The 20,047-nt window shown below is 39.4% G+C and overlaps 1 protein-coding gene across 1 annotated transcript in view; it reads right to left on the bottom strand.

Moving 5' to 3' along the window:
- The window catches only part of LOC141508393 (solute carrier family 2, facilitated glucose transporter member 7-like), a 30,863-nt gene extending 11,124 nt beyond the window's left edge, over positions 1-19,739 (bottom strand). The window contains exons 1-5 of the mRNA XM_074216976.1: positions 19,560-19,739; positions 17,784-17,882; positions 8,338-8,498; positions 3,479-3,603; positions 12-164 (exon numbers count right to left, since the gene is read on the bottom strand). Of these exons, the coding sequence (XP_074073077.1) occupies positions 12-164; positions 3,479-3,603; positions 8,338-8,498; positions 17,784-17,882; positions 19,560-19,739 (718 nt within the window). The remainder of the gene's footprint in view (positions 1-11; positions 165-3,478; positions 3,604-8,337; positions 8,499-17,783; positions 17,883-19,559) is intronic.
- Positions 19,740-20,047: the final 308 nt, after the last annotated feature.

Here is a 20,047-nt window from a genome sequence, read left to right as displayed (position 1 = left end):
CTTTGATTTACCTTCAGGATTCCCCAAAATGGCCTGTAGACTGAAGATCTGGGCTAGAAAGATTCCCGTGATGACAAAAACCTCTGTCATTGTTCCTAATGTGCCTCGCAGGTTTGGGGGTGCCAACTCTCCCAAATACATGGGCAGGGCACTGTAGGCTATGCCTATATGAGTAAAAGACAAACAGAGAAAAGAGGGGTTTGGTGGGACAGTGGAAAGGTAAAAGGAGAAAGAGAGAGAGACAGAGACAGAGACAGACAGTGACAGACACAGACAGAGATGGAGAGGGAGAAGGAAAGAGAAATTAGAGAGAAAGAGGGACATACAAAGAGAGAAATCAGTTCTGCAAGGGACATATGAGGGTCAAAATTCTCAGGGGGTCTTTGTAAACTTGTCTAAGAAGCTATTTCCAGGAACTATAGCCTTCTGAAAGAGGTGGATCCTCCACGTTAATGTAATAAAAATGACAACACTACAAAATTACTTATTCAGTTCCATACTATTCAAACTACCAAAGGATTACGTTATAAGACTATAAAAAATAATGTCAAAATTCATCTGGAGTAACAAAAGGTCAAGATTCTCAAGGGAAATAATGATGACAAAAAAAAAGGAAAGGAGGAAGGAGCTAGCAGAATTTGATGTCAAATTATACTATAGAGTAGTAATAATTAAAATCACTAGCTATTAATTAAAAATAGGGAGGTCAAAGGGGCAGATTAAGTAGAAACTACTGCTATTACCAATTGACTTTACATATTATTTAAGTTTTGCAATATTATCTCATTTGATCCTCATAACAACTCTGGGAGGTAGGAGTCATAAGTACCTTCATTTTACAAATGAGGAAACTGAGGCACAGAGTAGTTAAGTGACTTGTACAGGATCATACTAATAGTACATGATCTGAAATGAAGTTTGAACTCAATAATATATATTATATGTTGCCAAAAATATATATATTCAAAAATGAAGTATTTTGCTATATTAAATATATCAAAATATATCAATAACATATGAAATATATATCAAATATATCAAAATACTTCATTTTTGACAATGTACAGAAATAAAAAGACATAGTAATATAGTGTCTGAGAAATACAAAGACCCTCACTTCTGATGTAAGAATTATTTGAAAAAAATCTAAAAAAATCCCAGAAAGTAATTTGACAGAAATTAGATCTAGACTAAGATCAAGATGAAAACACAACCTAGACATGGGTTGCATCATAACCAAATGAGAGAAGCAAGAAAAGAAATACTTTTGGAAATTATGACTTTTTTATGTTTTATGATCAGACAAGAGATAGAAGCTATAAAGAGATGTATAATTTTTTTTTTGCAAGGCAAATGGGGTTAAGTGGCCTGCCCAAGGCCACACAGCTAGGTCATTATTAAGTGTCTGAGACCGGATTTGAACCCAGGTACTCCTGACTTCCAGGCCTGTGCTTTATCCACTACGCCACCTAGCTGCCCCAAGAGATGTATAATTTTGATTACATGAAATTAGAAATTTTATACCAACAAAATCAATGTAGTTAAATACTAGGGCAGGTAAACTAAGGAAAAATATTTGTAGCAAGCTCCTTTGATAAAGTTTTGATATCAAAGATATGGAAAGAATTGATTTAACTGTATAAGAATGATCATAGATATAGTCAAAAGAATTTGACCAGCTAGTTCTCCAAGGAAGATATTTAAGCAATCGAGAGCCATATTAGAGAAAAAGCTCCAAATCACTAGTATCTGGAGAAATGCTTTCAAACAACTCTGAGGTACCATCTTACATCTATCATACTGGCAAAGCTCACAAAGGAAAATAACAATTGTTGGAGGGGCAAAGGAAAGAGAGGAAAACTAATGTACCTTGGTGGTACACTATGAATTAATCCAGTCAATATGGAAAGTAATATGGAACTCTTCCCTCAAAATTGCTAAATTGTCATACCATTTGATCCAGTGATGTTGCTCATGGGTCTAAATTTCAAAGAGATCTAAACTTCAAAGAGATCAAAGAAAGGAAAAAGATCCACATATACAAAAATATTTATTACAATATTTTTGTTCTATCAAACAAAGTACCTATCAATTGGAGAATGATCAAATATATTATGGTACATGAATGCTATGGAATTCTATTGGGACATGAGAAATGCTAAAAGTCAGGATTTCAAAGAAATCTGGGAAGATTTGCATAAACTGATGCAGAAAGAAGTGAGCAGAAGCAGAAGAACAATTTATCCAGTAGTAAAGACAACATTGTAAAGACAAATAATTTTGGAAGGTTTAAGAACTCTAATCATTTTAATGACCAACTACAGTTCCAGCAGAATTATAATGAATAATGCTATCCTCTCCACATAGAGAGGCAGTAGACTCATGAAATAGGATAAGGCACACCTCTTTGGATATAGCCAATCCACATATATGTGGATTTATTTTGCTTAATTATGCTAATTTTTTTTACAAATATTGTGTTTTCTTTATGCACATGGCCAAACTCCCCACCCAAGAAAAAGAATGAGTCTTTGGAGCATTGTTTAAAATATAGAGAAGAGAATTAAAAGAAGTTTAGAAGGAAACACAGACAAGCAGAAGTTTGAAACTAACATGCTGGATTTATTATACATGTTATATTATACAATTCTTGTATTATGTAAAATAAATTATTATTATATTATCCAAAAAAGCAAGCTATATATAATAGAAAATCTCATTTTCACATATAATGTTTTTTTTTTCTGTTCTACTCTGTTTTTCATATGGAAATTTTTGGGAGGTGTTTTGAATTCAGTTAAAAAAATACAATTTAAAAAAGAAAAAATGAAGAAAAAAATTTTAAACAATTGGCTCTTGACCTTGAACATCAGATATTCCTTGGAAAGCCTCTAAATTCCTTTATAAGACCTGGTCTAAAGGAAAGGTAGAGTAGATTGGCCATATTTCCTGCCGCTTCCATCTGCAGGATAAGATGCATTCTCTGGTTTTTAGGTATCCTTGTCTCTAGTAAAATGCAAATACCCTCAAGAGATGTACTTTTTGTTGTTCAATTGTGTCTTCTTCATGACCCCTTGGAGTTTTCTTGGCAAAAGATACTGGAGTGGTTTGCCATTTCCTTCTCCAACTCATCTGACAGATGAGGAAACTGAATCAAATATGGTTAAGTCATTTACTCAGGGTCACATAAGTCCTGAGGTCAGATTTGAACTCAGGGTTTCTTAACTTGGGGCCAGGTCACTATCCACTGCACCAGTTAGGTGCTTGAGAAAGATAAAACCTTAAACTGTGATCAGTTTTGTATGAATGAGTTTATCTTTCCTGAGAGCAGGCTTTGACAGATGAGAACAGAGTAAGAGCTTACTAAGGACCTGAGAGCAAGGAGTTGGGGGTGTTTCTGTAATACTCTACTCTCATTTTCTCCCATGGCCCTAGGTTATGACCTCTGGTTATGACAACTGGACTTTGATCCACATACCTGCACAAATTCCCACCATCACTCGGGAAAAGATGATCATCTCAAATGACTTGGCAGCTTTGCTGGATCCCATCAAGATGGCAGGGATGATGGCAAAGATGTTATTGATTAGCAGGGCCCTCTTTCTGAAAGGAGAGTCTAGAATAAATTAATCATTTGGGAAAGGGAAGGTCAGCAAGGGCAACACTTCCTGGGGTGGGGAGGGGGTGCCATTTCAGGAATTCTAAGCATATTGGAAAAGGAACCTAGGCAGTTTGTCTAGATTGTCACCAGAGAAGTTTTTTTTATTTGATTGAGTTTTTTTTTAAATTAAAGATACTATTTGAGTTTTACAATTCCCTCCCAATCTTACTTCCCTCCCCCTACCCACCAGAGAAGTTTTGGGGAACATTGGTGAGAACAGAATGATGGAATGGGAAGAAAGGAAAGGGGTGGATGTGAACATTACTCTCCAGTCTCTGGAGTTGACTTTCCATCCCTAGCCTGTATACTTGCATAGTCTCTTTGCAATCCATTGCTTCTTCATTTCAAATTCTCAGAACTTTTATCATTCTTCAAGAAGAATGAGAGGTGGGGTGGCTAGGTGGTGCAGTGGATAGAGCACTGGCCCTGGAGTCAAGAAGACCTGAGTTCAAATCTAGCCTCAGACACTTAATAATGACCTAGCTGTGTGGCCTTGGGCAAGCCATTTAACCCCATTGCCTTGCAAAAACTAAAAAAAAAAAAAAAATAGAACGAGAGGGTTGAACTATTTTCTCAGATAGAATGCAAGTTTCTTGAGGTCAAGGACTACTTCATTTGTCTTGTTTTTCATCTTTGCCTGGATTATAGTAGGTGTTAATAAATACTTGTTGGATTGATTGATCTCTGTTCATGTGGTGGAATGTAGGTTCCTAGAGCTTCAGTCTTTGCATCCCCAATTCCCTACCAGAAGCCCATGCATATATTAGTCATTTAGCAAATGTTGGACTTTAGTCTGGGTCAGTAGTGTGTCTTTATCATAATCTAGGAAGATTTGATGGGGTCTATTGCTGAGTAACAGTTTTTTTTTTTACAGAAATCTCCTTGGAGTAGATCGGCATAGTCCCATGAAAATACTGGTTCTTTTTTCATCAAATACCACCTTCTTCAGCTCTTGGGAGGGAATCTTTGGATAGATCAGTTTTCCTTAGACCCCTTTGCCACAAGCAGAGCTTGCCTAGTACAGGGATCTGGTCTTTGTTCTCAATGATTAAGATACTTTAGTATAAGAAAGGAATGAATTTGTCCTTTGGGGTGTAGGAGGTCAGATATTTAGTCTAATTCTCTTATTTTTATAGATGAGGAAACTGAGGCCCAAGGGGCTAAATAATTCATGCAAAGTCATACTGATATAGAATCAACATAGCCCAGACTTTGTAGTATAGGGTACATAAGGAATCTTGAGGTTCCAAAGAAGTCAATAGCTCCATTTATATTTATCAACTATAAAATGGGGAGGGTATTTAAATTATCACATATTTGCTGAAGGCCTTATAGAAATTAGAGTTACTTCTACTACTTCATAAACATGGAGATGTTGAATTGAAGATGTTAAAGGTACATCCAGTTTGAGATGTCCAATTGGTGGTTGAAATTGAGAGACCAGAGATTAGGAAATATGTTAGGGCTGGATAAGCATATCTGGGAGCTATCAGCAGAGAGATGAAAAATGAATCTGTGGGAGCTGATGATGGAGAAGACGTGAACCCAGAAGATGTTCATAGTTAGTAGGCATTACCTGAATAAAGATGCAGCAAATAGACTGAGGAAAAGTTAGGCAGGAGAAGTGGGAAAGTGTAGTCTCAAGGAGAAGGTGGTGGACAGTGTCAAAGGCTGCAGTGAGGTCAACGAGAATGGGGACTGAGGAAAGGACTATGGATATGGGTATTAAGCGAACTTTGGTAACTGAAAAGGTCAGCTTCACTTGAATGATGAAGATTAAAGAGAGTTAAGAAGAGAGTGAGAAAAGAGTTATGGCATGAGAGTAGGAATGGATGGGTTAACTGAATTGTGTGTGTGTGTGTGTGTTTAAGTGAAACTACATCTGGATGAATGAAATGTGAATATGAATGAATTATGGATTTCTTTTTTAAAGCAGGAAAAAGCAGTTCTATTACTTCCAGCCACAAAAAATGCTTCAAATTCATACTTATACAGGTGAAGCTACTAGACTCACTTTATGTATAGATAACATACCTAGTAATTAGTATTCAGAGTTCACATGCAGTAAATGTGCTTAGGCCATTTATTTAGAACATTGTACACAATAACAACAATATTTTTTGATGAAGAAATGTGGATGACTTGGCTATTCCCAGCAATGCAATGATTCAAGACAACCCCAGTGGGCTACTGATGAAGCATCCTACCCATCCTTTCCAGAGAAAGAAATGATATTGTTTGAATACAGAAGTGAAGTGTGCTATTTTCTCTTCCTTTTCTTTCTTTCTCTCCTTTTCCCCTTTCTTTCCTCTTCCTTCCTTCCTTCCTTCCTTCCTTCCTTCCTTCCTTCCTTCCTTCCTTCCTTCCTTTCTTCCTTCCTTCCTTCCTTCCCTTTCTTTCTTGCTCTCTTTCTTTCTCTCTCTCTCTTTCTTTCATTCCTTCCTTCTTTCCTTCTCTCTCTCTCTCTTTATCTTTCTTTCAATAAGAAAATGTTTTACATAATGGCATATGTATAAACTATATCTGTTTATTTACTGTGTCAGAGACGGGTAAGGATAGGAAAGGAGGGATAGAATTTGAAACTTAAAACTTTAAATAAAAATCTTAAAAAACTGAAAAAAAATGTTTATTTGCTTAAGTGGGAGGGGCTTTTGTACATAGATGATTTGTAACTAGTCTCACTTATTCCATATAAAAATGAGCTGGTTTAAGCCTGACCTTGGGCAAATCACTTTCTCTCCCTGAGCCTGAGTTTCTTCATTTACAAAATGACTGGATCCAGCTAATTGCCCCCTCAGGTCTTCAACTCCAGATCCGTGATCTTAAGAAATTTGTTTTTCTGAGAAGGATCCGCTTTAATGATTAGAAAAGGCTTCTGTTTTATCTCAGACTCCTCTCAAAGGAATCATGAATTAACTCAAGTAGTAAAAAAAATTGTTTTCTGAGTAAATCCTGCTTCATTGAATGGATAAAATCCATTTGTTATTAGCAGGTCTATTCACAAGGAGTCTTGAAAATACTTAAGTCCTAGAAAAAATGACTGTGAATGAGACCCATTTTAATAAATGGCCATAACCCATCATTTTCAAACAAACAATGAACCAGGGTTTATATTCCTGCAAAGTTGGTTTTTAAAAACCTTCCTACTATCTGAATTACAGGATTTTTTTGCATCAGATTTTTTCTTCAGAACTCAAAGATCAGGTGTGCTTGAGCCCCCTAGACTTATGAAATCTATAGTAGAGTTGATGATAGTATATCCCTTCAGTTCCCCAGTGTCTTTCTGTGACCCTGGGCTGGGTTTGTTTCCTGGAGGACCCTGACCTGTACCCTTCCCCTTATCATAAAAATAGAATATCTGGAGAGGAATGCATTTGCAAAGTACAAAGTGTTATTGTTTATTATGTAGTTAAGATAGGAAGCTAAGACATGTGGGGAAACTTGGAGCCCAAATCTGGGAAGGGCAGTAGCGTCAAAAAAACAGGACTTCATAGGGAGTGGCCACAGCTGTGACAAGGGTAATCAGCAGGTTGCTTGCCTGGGTAATTAAAACCTATTAATAAATATTTATTGAACACCTGTTCTTGGTCAAGGTGTCTTCAAGAACATTGAATTTGAAAGTTACAGTAATAGTCTGCATGGAAAATCCCATTGTTAGAAGCCTTACACTAGAAAGAAGTGATCAAAAGGACAATGACTTTGTGATACATGCCTAAGTATACATGCAATATATCATCTGTTTAGAGCATTTGGGGGGAAGCTATGTTTGGAAACAGGAAGAATATTGATTGGAGAAAGCACATGTGCTTATTTCCTACTGTAGATTTTTTTTTTTGGTTTGTTTTTTTTGCAAGGCAATAGGGTTAAGTGACTTGGCCAAGGTTGTACATTAAGTGTCTGGGGTCAAATTTGAACTCAAGTCCTGATTCCAGGGCTGGTGCTCTATCCACTGTACCACCTAACTGCTCCCTTCCTATTGGAGAGGAATAGAGAGAGAGAGAGAGAGAGAGAGAGAGAGAGAGAGAGAGAGTGTGTTGAGAGATAGACACAAACACAAAGAGACAGAGACAGTCAGAAGAGGGGGAGAGAAGAGAGGCAGAGAATGACAGAAAGGGAGGGAGGGAGGGAGGGAGAGAGGGAGAGAAATGTTTTTGATTGGGAAGTCTCTCAGTAAAGTGGAAAGCATGTTTGGCTGAAAGCCAGAAAGACCGGGGTTCAAATCTTCGTTGTCCTGATTAGCTGTGTGACCTTGGATAAATCACAGCCTCTCTTTGGGTCTCAGATTTTTCATCTGTAAAATGAAGAACTTGGACGAGATGGTCTTTGAGGTCTCTTCTAGCACAAAATCTATGAACTCACAATCCTGATAGAAAAAGTTTTGAAAACTTAGAGACCATATTGTCTTTCTGAACTGCAAATACCAGGATGCCAGGTCATTCTATTGCACTAAGAATGGAATGTTAGAGCTGGAAGGGCTCTTAGACCAGAGAATGTTGGAGCTGGGAGAGTCCTTAGAATAGAATTGGGGAGGCAGGAGAAGCCTGCAAAATGAAAGCCCCTCAGACCAAAGTAGAAGCCAGGAGCAAGGCTGTGCCTATTGGGATGTAACATTTGTCCTCTTCTGTGCACTGAGCCTAGAAGAAGAATGGGAACAAAACAGCCCAGGCCCAACTTACCTGCCACATCTGTCCACCAGGGGCCCAACGATTAGGGCTCCCAAGAAACCCCCCAGAGGAAACATGGACACGGTGACAGACCAGAGTAGTAACAGGAAACTCTCATCCATGAATTTGCCATAGCGTTCAAAGTAGGTTTCGTTGTAAAATGATTTCAAGACCTGGAAAACACCCCCATAACCCATCATCCCAAAGGACTCCACGTGACTCAGGAGAAACATGATTCAGATGATCTCAATTCCCCACATTGCTAAGATCAAGGGCTTGTGCAGGAACTTTCCAAGGAAGAGGGTTTTCAGTTCATAACCCAAATGACTTACCTCATCTGGTGAAACCCAACAAAGGAAAGGAAAACAGAGGAACAGAGAGCCTGGTCTACCAAGAAACTGTTTTCTCCTCTTTTCCCAGGACTTCACCAGAATCACAGAATAGCAGGATTGGATAGGGCCTCAGAATCCTCCCACTTCTATGCAGGAATCTCTTCTACAACACCCTCTTTCCAAACATTATCTGCAGCACTGGATTGTTGAGATCTTCCTTCTCTTATCTTTCTTCATACTATCTTCTTTCTGTCTTTGTCTCTCTCGTCTCTTTTCTCTGTCTCTGTCTCCCTGTGTCTCTCTTCTTTCTATCTCTCTCCTGTCTCTTTTCTCTCTCCTTCTCTTTGTCTCTGCCTCTCTCTTTTCCTCTGTTATCTAATGATTCTTTAATTTCTTTTGCCAGGTCATTCATGTCTTGCCCCCAACTGAAGCTGTCCCTGCAAGGCCCCTGTGCAGAGCCCTTTTTGATTCTCTTTCTACACTTTATATCTTGGTGATTTCACCATTCTTCATGGGTTCCATTACCCTTCCTTTGCAGAAAGGTTATTGTTATTATCATTGTTCAGTTGTTTTTCGATTGTATCTGACTCTTCATAACCTCATTTGAGGTTTTCTTGGCAAACACACTGGAGAGATTTGCCATTTGCCATTTCTCCAGCTCATTTTACAAAGAAGAAACGGAGGCAAACAGTAAATACTCAAGGGAGAATTTCAACTCGGGTCATTCTGGCTCCAGACCTGGCATTTATTCTTTGCACCACCGAGCTGCCCCCAGATGACATCTAGATCTACTTATCTAGCCTTAGACTTTCTCTTGAAATCCAATCCCACATCACCAGTTTGCCTGTTGTACATCTCTCTCCATGGTATCTCAAATTTACCATGTCCAAAACAGGATCCATTTTCTCTCCCATTAAATCTATCTGTGCTCCAAACTTCCCTTTTCTGTTGGGGACACCACCACCTTTCCAGTCACCCAGCTGGAAGCCATCCATTCTTTTTTTTATTTTAAAATTTTATTTATTTAAGGCAATGGGGTTAAGCAACTTTCCCAAGGTCACATGACTAGGCAATTTCTGAGTTTAAATTTGAACTCAGATCCTTCTGACTCCAGGGTTAGTGCCCTATCCACTGTGCCACCTAGCTGCCCCAAAACCATCCTTTCTTGACTCATCCACTTTTTCATCTGGCATATTCAATCTTTTTTTTGTTTTTTGTTTTTAGGTTTTTGTAAGGCAAACGGGGTTAAGTGGCTTGCCCAAGGCCACACAGCTAGGTAATTATTAAGTGTCTGAGACCGGATTTGAACCCAGGTACTCTCTGACTCCAGGGCCGGTGCTTTATCCACTATGCCACCTAGCCGCCCCTTGCATATTCAATCAATGATCAAGTCTTGTAGATTATATCACCACAACATCTCTTGAGTCTTGCCTTCTCTCTGCTCACAGGGCCAACATTCTTCTTTAGAGCCTTAGCCTATTTTCCTTGGACTAATGAACAGAATCTCCTAATTGGATGCTTGGTTCTCTCTCTTTCCTTTCCAATAAAGCCTCCAATAAACTGACAAAATAATCTTTCTCAAATGCATATCTGATCATATCTTGCCTCTGCTCTAGAAACTTCACTGGCTCCCTGCCACCTCTAGACTGAAATACAAATCATTCAACCTTTGTATCTCCAACACTTAGCAGAGCATCCAGCAAGTAATGAGCATGATAGATGCTTGTTGGATTGCATAATGTTGACTGTCCAGTCTTTTACTCAAGGAATTTTAATGAGGATCTCACTAGAAGGCAGTGTGGTTCAAATCGTAGCTCACCAGAGCTGAAAGAGCAACATAAGACCTCTCATCAGCTGGTGCCATGATCATAGAATCTGGTAGAGTGAAAAGCAGTGGGATGTTGTGCTTTCCCTCATATGTAATATGCCATCTCCCATCTCCAAGCCTCTGTACAGGCTGTGCTCAGATTGCACAAAACTCTTTCCTCCTTCCACTTAGCTTCCTTCAAGGATCAACTCCCGCTGGAGCTCTTGCCAGAAACCTTTCCTGATGTAATCGAATCAATAGGACCCTCCCCATCATGTTGTAAATATTCTGTATTTTGTATATCTTCATTTGTGTGGGCTTTGATTATATCTCATTCCCCATACATGAGGTTTGCACACACACACACACACACACACACAACACACACACACACACAACACACACACACACACACACACACACATAGGAATGTAAACTCCTCAAGTACAGTGATTATTTGATGTATTTTCAGTGCATGTACATAAGTTCTCAATTAGGTGCTTGCTAGATGAGTAAGTGAATGGCTGAATGACAGAAAAAGATCCTGGGCTTAGAGTCAAGAGAGACACAGGTGTAAATTTCTCTCTGACTTTTTTGTTTTGTTTTTTGCAAGCAATGGTGTTAGGTGACTTGCCCAAGGTCATACAGCTAGGTAGTTATATTAAGTGTCTGAGGTCATATTTGAACTCAGATCTTCCTGACTGCAGGGCAAGGACTCTATCCACTGCACCGCACCGTCTAGTTGGTTCTCCCTCAAGCCATGAAGCCTCTGAGCCTCAGTTTCTTTATCTTTAAAGTTGGAACAATAATGATGATGCCTGCCATAGCTATAAAAAGAGATGATGTATGTAGTTTAAAATGCTTTGCAAGTCTTAAATCACTACATATTCACCAATTACCTTTCTAATTTGTCCTCTTTTATGAAGTCAGATTCTTTAACAACAACAGCAATAACAACAGATCAGACCAGATCTCAAAATACAAGTGTCAAATCAGTTTGCTTGGAAGGTGACTCACTTATTCAACCATGGGACCATTGCTCAAAATATCGTTGGAGTTTCTCTTTGGGAGTAAAATGTAATTTCCTTGAAGGCTTGAAAGATTTCATTTTGGTCTTTGTATGTACTATGTCTTTCACTGTGTAGAAGAGGGAGTTTGGTGTGGGGGACTCCTGGTATGAAAATTCCTTCCTTACACACTGACAACCCACAGAATCATAAATCCAGTGCTCTTGGGGACCTCATAAATCATCTAGTCCAAACCATTTATTTTGCAGTTAACCCAGAGAGTTTAACTGATCAATTTGCTTAGGGTCATACATGTAGGAAGTGTTGGATTCAGGATTTGAATCCAGGTCCCAATCCCATGCTCTTTTCTGTGTTGGCACACAGCTCCTAACAATTATGACAAAATCTTATGAGGTTTCCTGGGATACTGTTTTAAGTAACCATGCTCACCCAACTCATATTTTTTTTTTTTTGTAAGGCAATGGGGTTAAGTGGACACACAGCTAGGTAATTATTAAATGTCTGAAGCTGTATTTGAACTCAGGTCCTCCTGACTCCAGGGCCGGTGCTCTATCCACTGTGCCACCTAGCTGCCCCCACCCAACTCATATTGATCAAAGATATGACTTGGACTAATCAAACCATTTCCATGATTAGAAATGGGTCCCGCCCTCAAGGAACTTGCCTTCTCTTCAGGAAAAACAAAGTCTGTACAAAGTACTCTGATGTATCTGAGGGGAAGGTGGACTGTAAGGCGTGACGAACTTATAATTTGTAATTCATGTTTTTCTTACTCCAAGACCTCTCCCCCATTTGTAGTTTGCCAAGCCAATCCTATTGTGTGTACACAGTAGGCACTGCCTAAATGTTTGTTGGAGTTGAACTGTCCATTCTTCAACATATCTACAGCAGTGATGAATCCTTGGAGGATGGGTTTTATTTCTTTTAAGCAGTCAGGAAGCATCCAGGTCAAAGTCAAGTGACAAATAAGGCTTTTACTATCTTGGCATCCAAAATCATATATGAATATTAAGTATGAGACAGATTGTTATAATCTTAACTCCATGAGAGAAGAGATTATTTTCTTCTTAGAATGTAGGTCTCTAAGATCCTGCACAATGTCAGGCATCTATTAAACTCTTAATAAACGTTGATCGATTGAAAGTACCTCTATCCTATGGCCTGGTCCAGAAGGAAGGAAATAAGCTTTTATTAAGTGCCTACCATACACCAGAAACTGTGCTGTGCTTTATCATTATTATCTCATTTGATCTTTACAAAAACCCTGGGAGGTAAGGTCTTAAGGAGGAAACTGAGGCAGACAGAGTTGAAATCACTTGCTCAGGACACTCAGTAAGTTTATAAGTGAGACTTGAACTTTCTTGACTCTAGGCCTTTGTGCCATGAGCTGCCTCTGACAGAGCACATCTGAAGTGTTATGTCCAATTCTAGGCTCAGGTAAATTAGAGTGTTCAGAGCAGGGTCATCATATTGGTAAAGGAAAAGGGAAGTTAAGTTGAAGGAATTGGAGGTGCATAACTGGGAGAGAAGACTTTGAGCAGACATAAAAGTATTTTCATGTTTGAAATGTGGTCAGAACTATGGACCCTGGGGAGCTGTTATGAGGGGCCAAAGTGAGCCTGGTTATGAGAACAAACATCCTAGCAGTGGGAGTTGTTCCAAAGGGGTATGGGCTTCCTTGAGAAGCCCTCTGGGCAAAGTTATTCATTCATTCAATAAGCACTTCATCTTGGGTGGGCAAGTCCCTGACTTTATTCTACCATCTTCCAACAGACACTGTAAAGTCTGTTATCAACTAAGTATCCGGATAATTGGACATTTTAAATTGTATGTCCTACAGGCATCTCAAACCCAGCATGTTCAAAATAGAACATTCTCCAACCTTCCTCCATCTGAAGTTCTCTATTATTGTCAAAAGTACCATGATTCTTACAATTAGCAGGATCTTCCCCATTCCATTCCTTGAGGGCAGACAGGGCAGTTAGGTGGCACAGTGGATAGAGCACCAGCCCTGGACTCAGAAGGACCTGAGTTCAAATCCAGCCTCAGATAATTGACACTTATTAGTTGTGTGACCTCGGGCAAATCACTTAACCTTGATTGCCCCACATCCAGGACCATCTTTAGGTGTCCTGATTCATTTCTGGCCACTGGACTCAGATGACTTTGGAGGAAAAAGTAAGGTTGAGAACTCAGCACAGCCTCACCCCACTCAAATCCAATTTATTTGCTTTTCTTGGTGTCACCTCTCTGATGTCATGGTTTTCTTTTTTCTTTTCTTTCTTTTTTTTTGAAAGTTTTTTGCAAGGCAATGGGGTTAAGTGGCTTGCCCAAGGCCACACAGCTAGGTAATTATTAAGCGTCTGAGGCTGGATTTGAACTCAGGTACTCCTGACTCCAGGGCTGGTGCTCTATCCACTGTGCCACCTAGCCACTCCCATGGTTTTCTTCAAGAATGAAGGACAAACGTCATCATCTTGAAGGCAGAAACTGTCTTTTGCCTCTTTTTTGTATCCTCAGTGTTTAGCACAGTACCTAACACACACTAAACACAATAATTTTTTTTTGATTGGCTGATTCCTCAGTATTATCTCAGACCCCTCAATCTCACTCACGCAAATCTCTAATCCTTTATCAAATCTTGTCATTTTTGCCTCTATGACTCCTCTCCCATACCTTTCTTTCCATTCATACAATCACCGCCTTAATTCAAATAGTAATTATCTCCCATCTGAAATATTATAATAATCTCTGATTTTGTCTCCTTGTCTCAAGTATCTCCCCACTCCAATCCACCATCCAAAAAATAGCCAAAGCAAGACAGAGTAGGGGACAGCCAGTGTTGGGCTTAAAATGAAGGACATGAGTTTAAATCCTATCTCTGGTATTTACTAGCTATGTGACCCTAGGGAACTCACTTAACCTCTCTTGGTCTTAGTTTTCTCATCTGGAAAATGGGGATAATATTAACCTACCTCACAACGTTGTTGTGAAACTTAGATGCAATAAAGTTACATAGTATTTTGTAAAACCATATACAATGTAATTACTAGCTATTTTCTAGAGTATAAGTTTGATTCCTAAGGGAATTTGCTGAAACCTGCTATAGAGTAATATGAGCATTTATACCCTGGAAATCAGCAAACACTAAAACTGGGGTTTGATTCATTGTTTTGCTGATTTCTAGACTTAGAAGATGCTAGAGAAAATGTTAATAATGGAGATTAAACTTAAAAGTGTATCATTAGTTTTTTTTTTTCCTGGTGAGTGAGTTTTAAACATTTATCAGCAAATCCATGAGTGACTTTCCTCCTCAATGAACATTAATAACTCCCTATGGTCTCTAAGTTCAGCTGTAAAGTCCATTTGCATTTGTAGTTCTTCACACACCAGTCCCTTCCTAACATTGCAGCTTACTTACATGTTGCTCCCTCCTGTCTACACGCTCCAAAGTCCAATCATACTAGTCTTCTTGTTCAGCTTCACACACAACCCTCTATTTCCCTTCTCTGTCCCTTTTTACTGGCTCTTTTCCACATCTGGAATGTTTTGCTTTCTTATCTCTGTCCCTGAGAATTCTTGGTTTCCTTCAAAAGTTGGCTCAGCACCATCTTCTGCATAATGCCTTTACTGAAAAGCCATCCTGTAATGCCTTCCCTCCCAAAATTATCTTGTGCTCATTTTGTATATATTCTATATATTTTCATTTCGATCATGTCTGACTCTTCATGACCTCATTTGGAATTTTCTTGACAATGATACTGAAATGATTTGCCATTCCAGCTTCTTCAACTCATTTTTACAAATGAGGAAACTAAGGCAGACAGAGTTTAAGTGACTTGCCCAGGGTCACCCAGTGTCCAAGGTCAGATTTGAGTTTAGGTAGATGAGTCCTATCTTCCTCTATCTCTATCCATTGCACCACTAATTGCCTCTTTTCTTTACATACTTATCTGTTATTGGAGAGACAGTGAACATTCCTAATGCAATAACCATGAGGCTGAGAACCCCATTTCTTGAAAGGCATGATGACATATAACAATATATGATATAAAATATAAGCTCCCTGAGGGCAGGCAATGTTTCTCAATTCAGCTCATTCACTGATATTCTGTAACTAGTTCCAGACCCATAACCATGTTATGAAGAGGGGTCTTTTGAATGACTATGGATCTGAAACTAATATGTCACTTGGCTCTGGAGCTTTCTTTGTTGGCTGTTTGAAGAGAGAGAGACATGTTGTAAGCCTCTGAGGGCTCAGACTCTCCCCATTTCAGGTCAACTTGTGACCTTTGAATGGGTCTTTTGTTCTTCATCTTTTTGTGTTTATTCTTTTCTGGTTTTAGACAAAGGAGTATTGAAGGCATCTTTGTCTCTGTGAGTTTCAAAAAGTTAGAATGCTGAGCTAATAAAGATCTATGAGCTAAAAGCCTAGGCTAGAATTTGAGCCACCAAAGGTCTAAGAGCTTGAGTCTTTGTCACATTTTGCAGCCAAGCTGTCCAGCTTCAAGACCCTGAGAAATGGCCTGGGGAACTCAGTCTAGTGGAAGCTGAATGGAGAACTCATCCATTCACTATGGTGGTGGAAATGAATTTAAATTTGAACCCACTCTCCCCAGGGAACAAGGTATGATAGGGGAGAGTGTGTCCCTAGGTGAAATAATTATACTAAGATTCTTTCAATATCTTTACAGAAAATAAACCTTTGCAAAAGCTAATTTATATTAGTTGGTTAAATGGAGCTAAGATGCTAATCACTGGAAAATATCAGCAAGGGAAACACACAGAAATGGAGACTCAAATCAATAACATTAGAAAAGATACCTCCAACCCCCGAGGGATACCTTAGAACCTTGAGAGAGACATTTAGCTAGACTTCTTTTTTGGCAAGGCAATGGGGTTAAGTGACTTGTCCAAGGCCACACAGCTAGGTAATTATTAAGTGTCTGAGGCTGGATTTGAACCCAGGTACTCCTGACTCCAGGGCTGGTGCTCTATCTACTGTGCCATCTAGCTGTCTCATAGCTAGACTTTTAATGGGAGTGTGAGTTGACAAGAATATATTATGCATTTGCTACACACTGGCAAGCAACACTACCACCACCACCAATAACCCCCCTCCCTGCCTTCCCCTTTCCCACACATAACACACATCAGTGCTTGCCCTCAAGGACCTGTTGTCTCCTCCAACAGAATATAGATGGGTAACTAGGTGACAGTGAATGGATAGAATGCTGGACCTGGAGTCAAGAAGACCTGAGTTCAAATATAACCTCAGATATCTTTTTCTTTTTAGAGTTAGTTCACTGAGTTTATTGTCATATTAAGTGCTTAATAAAGACATATTAATTCAAGCATTTAATAGAAAAAATAGAAAATATGTTCAAAGTGTATGAAAAGTCCGGTGTGCATGAATTGTTCTATTTACAATCACAGGGAGGTATAAACATCAGTGGCAGCAGCTATAGCTCTTGGTCTCAGAGGCTTTGCAGATACAACCTTGGGCACATTTGGCACAGCCTGCTAGACAGCAGGAGCAGCAGCTAACCTCAGATAGCTTAATCTCTGCCTGCCTCAGTTTCCTCATATGTAAAACAGGATAATACCTACTTCCCAGGTTTATCGTGAGGCTCAAATGAGATATTTTTAAAGCACTTTGCAAATCTTAAAGTGATATATAACTTCGGCTATTGTTATTAGTTATTATTAGAATGCAAGTTTCCTGAGGGCAGGCACCATTTCAGTTTTGTTTTTGTATTTCCAATGTCTAACACAGAACTTAGAACATAATAAGAGCTTAATAAATGTTTGTTGATTGATTAATAGAGAGGAAAAAGCCACAAGGATCTGTCCTCAAAGTTTTTAGACTTTCTTTTGGAATGCTTCTTGGCGATATCTAGAGGTAAGTCCTGGTTGGTTACAGTGCCCTAAATGTCTCTGAGGTCTTTTCCCATTATGAGTTGGGGGTTCCCATTATTAGTTTGATCTCCTGGAGTGATTCCAATTACCTCACCAAGCAGGCTTCCCACCCCTCTTCTGCCACAGTAATCATGAAACATTGAAAGACTCCCCATTCAACATCATCCAGTTGCTTGAAGACAAGGACTGGATTTTATATGATTAAACTATTCCTCGAAGTGGCTACTGCAAGATTCTGCCTGTGGGAGGTATTCAGACCATGAATATTCCTTAGGTTGAACTCCAAGTGCCCACTTCCCTCAAGTCCTTTCTTCTCCTTCCGTCCACTCATTTCCTGGCCTCAAGTTATCCCTAGACTGGGCCCCAGCCCACCTTGTGAGGTGTGTTGACCACTGCGATGTTATAGCCATATTGGAAAGCTGATCCAAAAGCAGCTGCCAGGGTAGCCAGGGCCAGTACAGGGGTGAGCCGCTGTGGGGAAAAAAAGGATTGCTCTATCCAGGGTTGGGGAACACAGTGTACTTTTGTATCCTCTCAGACTGGTTTTGGGAGTGGGGAAGGGGAAGGAGAAGGGGAAGGAGAAGAGGAAGGAGTTGGAAATACACTTCTTTCCTTGTGCCCCCAAAGCAATATAACATAGGTTTATAGATATAGGGATTCTGTCACAGAGCCCAGGTTCAAAACACTTGTTTAATCCAAGGTCTCATTTTCTATATAAGTACACCAAAGCTGGGAAAGTTCAATGACTTGACCAAAGTCACACCATAGCAGCACTGGGATTCACATCGACATCCTTCAAATCCAATGCTTTCCCCTCAGACCACATAATCTCTCAGGTCTTTTCATAGACCCCAAAGGCAGTTAGGGAAATTCCACTTAGATTTTCCATGTCTATCACACTCCAGTGCCCCTCTTTTCAGGACTAATCCTAGAGATTTAGCCTTTCCATGAACCCATCAGAGCCCATAAAGAAAACATCTTCTTAGACTTTAGAAATCAAACAGAGAGTCCCACAATCTGTGGCTGAGTCCTGATAGCACAAATAGTCTCTAGTATTTATTATTTTGCATTCACAGGTGGGTAAAAATGATTTCTTTTGTAATTGAATTGGGATGGAAACTCCTCTTTCATTATTGTTATCATCACAGCAATGATCATACAGGCAGGGTGACATACGACATGAAGTTCTGGACTGAAGAGTCAGTCAGATGGAGATTTCAGAACTGTCTCCAATATTTATGAGCTGTATGACTGTGGCAAAATCAATTAACTTCCCTGAGCTCTAGGCAACTTTCTACTATTGTTCTAGGTATGTTTGTTCTGTGCCATATTGACATGTGATCACAGTTAATAATTATTGTCCTCATATTAACAGCAATATTATGTGATAATGAACTATAATGGACTTAGTTCTTCTTAGCAATATAGTAATCAAAGGCAATTCATAAAGGCCTGTGACGAAAAATGGCATCCACATACAGAAAAAGAGCCATGGAGCTCGAGTGTAAATCAAAGCATACTATTTTCACTTTTCAAATTTGTTTGTTTTTTCCTTTTTGTTCTGATTCTTATTTCACAACAGGACTCATATGGAATTATATTTAATATGATTGTGTATATATATATATATATGTATATATATGTATATATATATATATATATATATATATATATCACCTATATCAGATTAGTTGCTGTCTTGGGGAGGAGGAAGGGAAGGAAGGGAGGAGGAAAAAATTAGAACTCAGAGTTATTAATTATGTATTTGAACCTTAAATATATTAATAAAAATTTTAAAAGCCATAAAAAAATATTGTCCTCAAAGTAATTGGTTTTCTATTTCTTCCAGAGTATCCTAATAGCTGAACTCAGACAGATCCCCTTTTCCTTCCTTTAAAAAAGTCTTTATTTCAAGCAACTATTACACAGTTCTACTAGCACTAAACAATTATTCATCTTTAGGAGGCATGGCCCCTTCTTACTTTGGGCAAGTCACAACCTCCCTAGTCTCATTTTTCTTATCTATAAAATGGTGAGGATCCTCTCTATTGGAAGCAATATGGCTCTCCCAGAGCCCTTAAACTTAGCCCAGGGAAGGGCCCTCGATCTGATGGAGAAGGGGGCAAGAGCCCTGGACTTTGGACTTACCCCCTTCCTGAGTGGTTCAGGTGGCAAAGTCTCCATCTCTTGCTTCTCCATCCTTCCTTTGGCAGCACTGCCCTGGCCAGGTGTCCCCCTGGTCCCCAGTAGGGAATGTGCCTTGCTTCTCGCTGTTTCCAGGACGATGGAGCCAGTTACAGTTTTATTACTCTGGGTAACATAGTCCATCTGTCCTATGGACCCTGCAGGCTTCTCCCAAGAGAACATTTTCTCAACCTTAGAGCTGTTGATAAGAAGCCCTTGATGCTTTAGCAATTTAAGTTACACTGGATGATTTCTGCCCTTGGCCTCCCTGGTTGAAACCAAGAATGAGAAGCCATCCAGAGTGGCTGCCCATCTAACACATCATTGCCCCTGCTCAAAGACAACACCTGTGGTAGACTCCTGGAGATCTGTCAAGGAGTGCCCTAGAGAAGTCGAAGTCAAAATCATGTGGGTTCTGGGGGAGGTGATGAAAGGGGAATTAAGGTTTTATA

Source organism: Macrotis lagotis, chromosome 1 (assembly GCF_037893015.1).
Source record: "Macrotis lagotis isolate mMagLag1 chromosome 1, bilby.v1.9.chrom.fasta, whole genome shotgun sequence".
Taxonomy (NCBI): Eukaryota; Metazoa; Chordata; class Mammalia; order Peramelemorphia; family Peramelidae; genus Macrotis; species Macrotis lagotis.
This window is presented reverse-complemented; position numbering and strand designations above follow the sequence as displayed.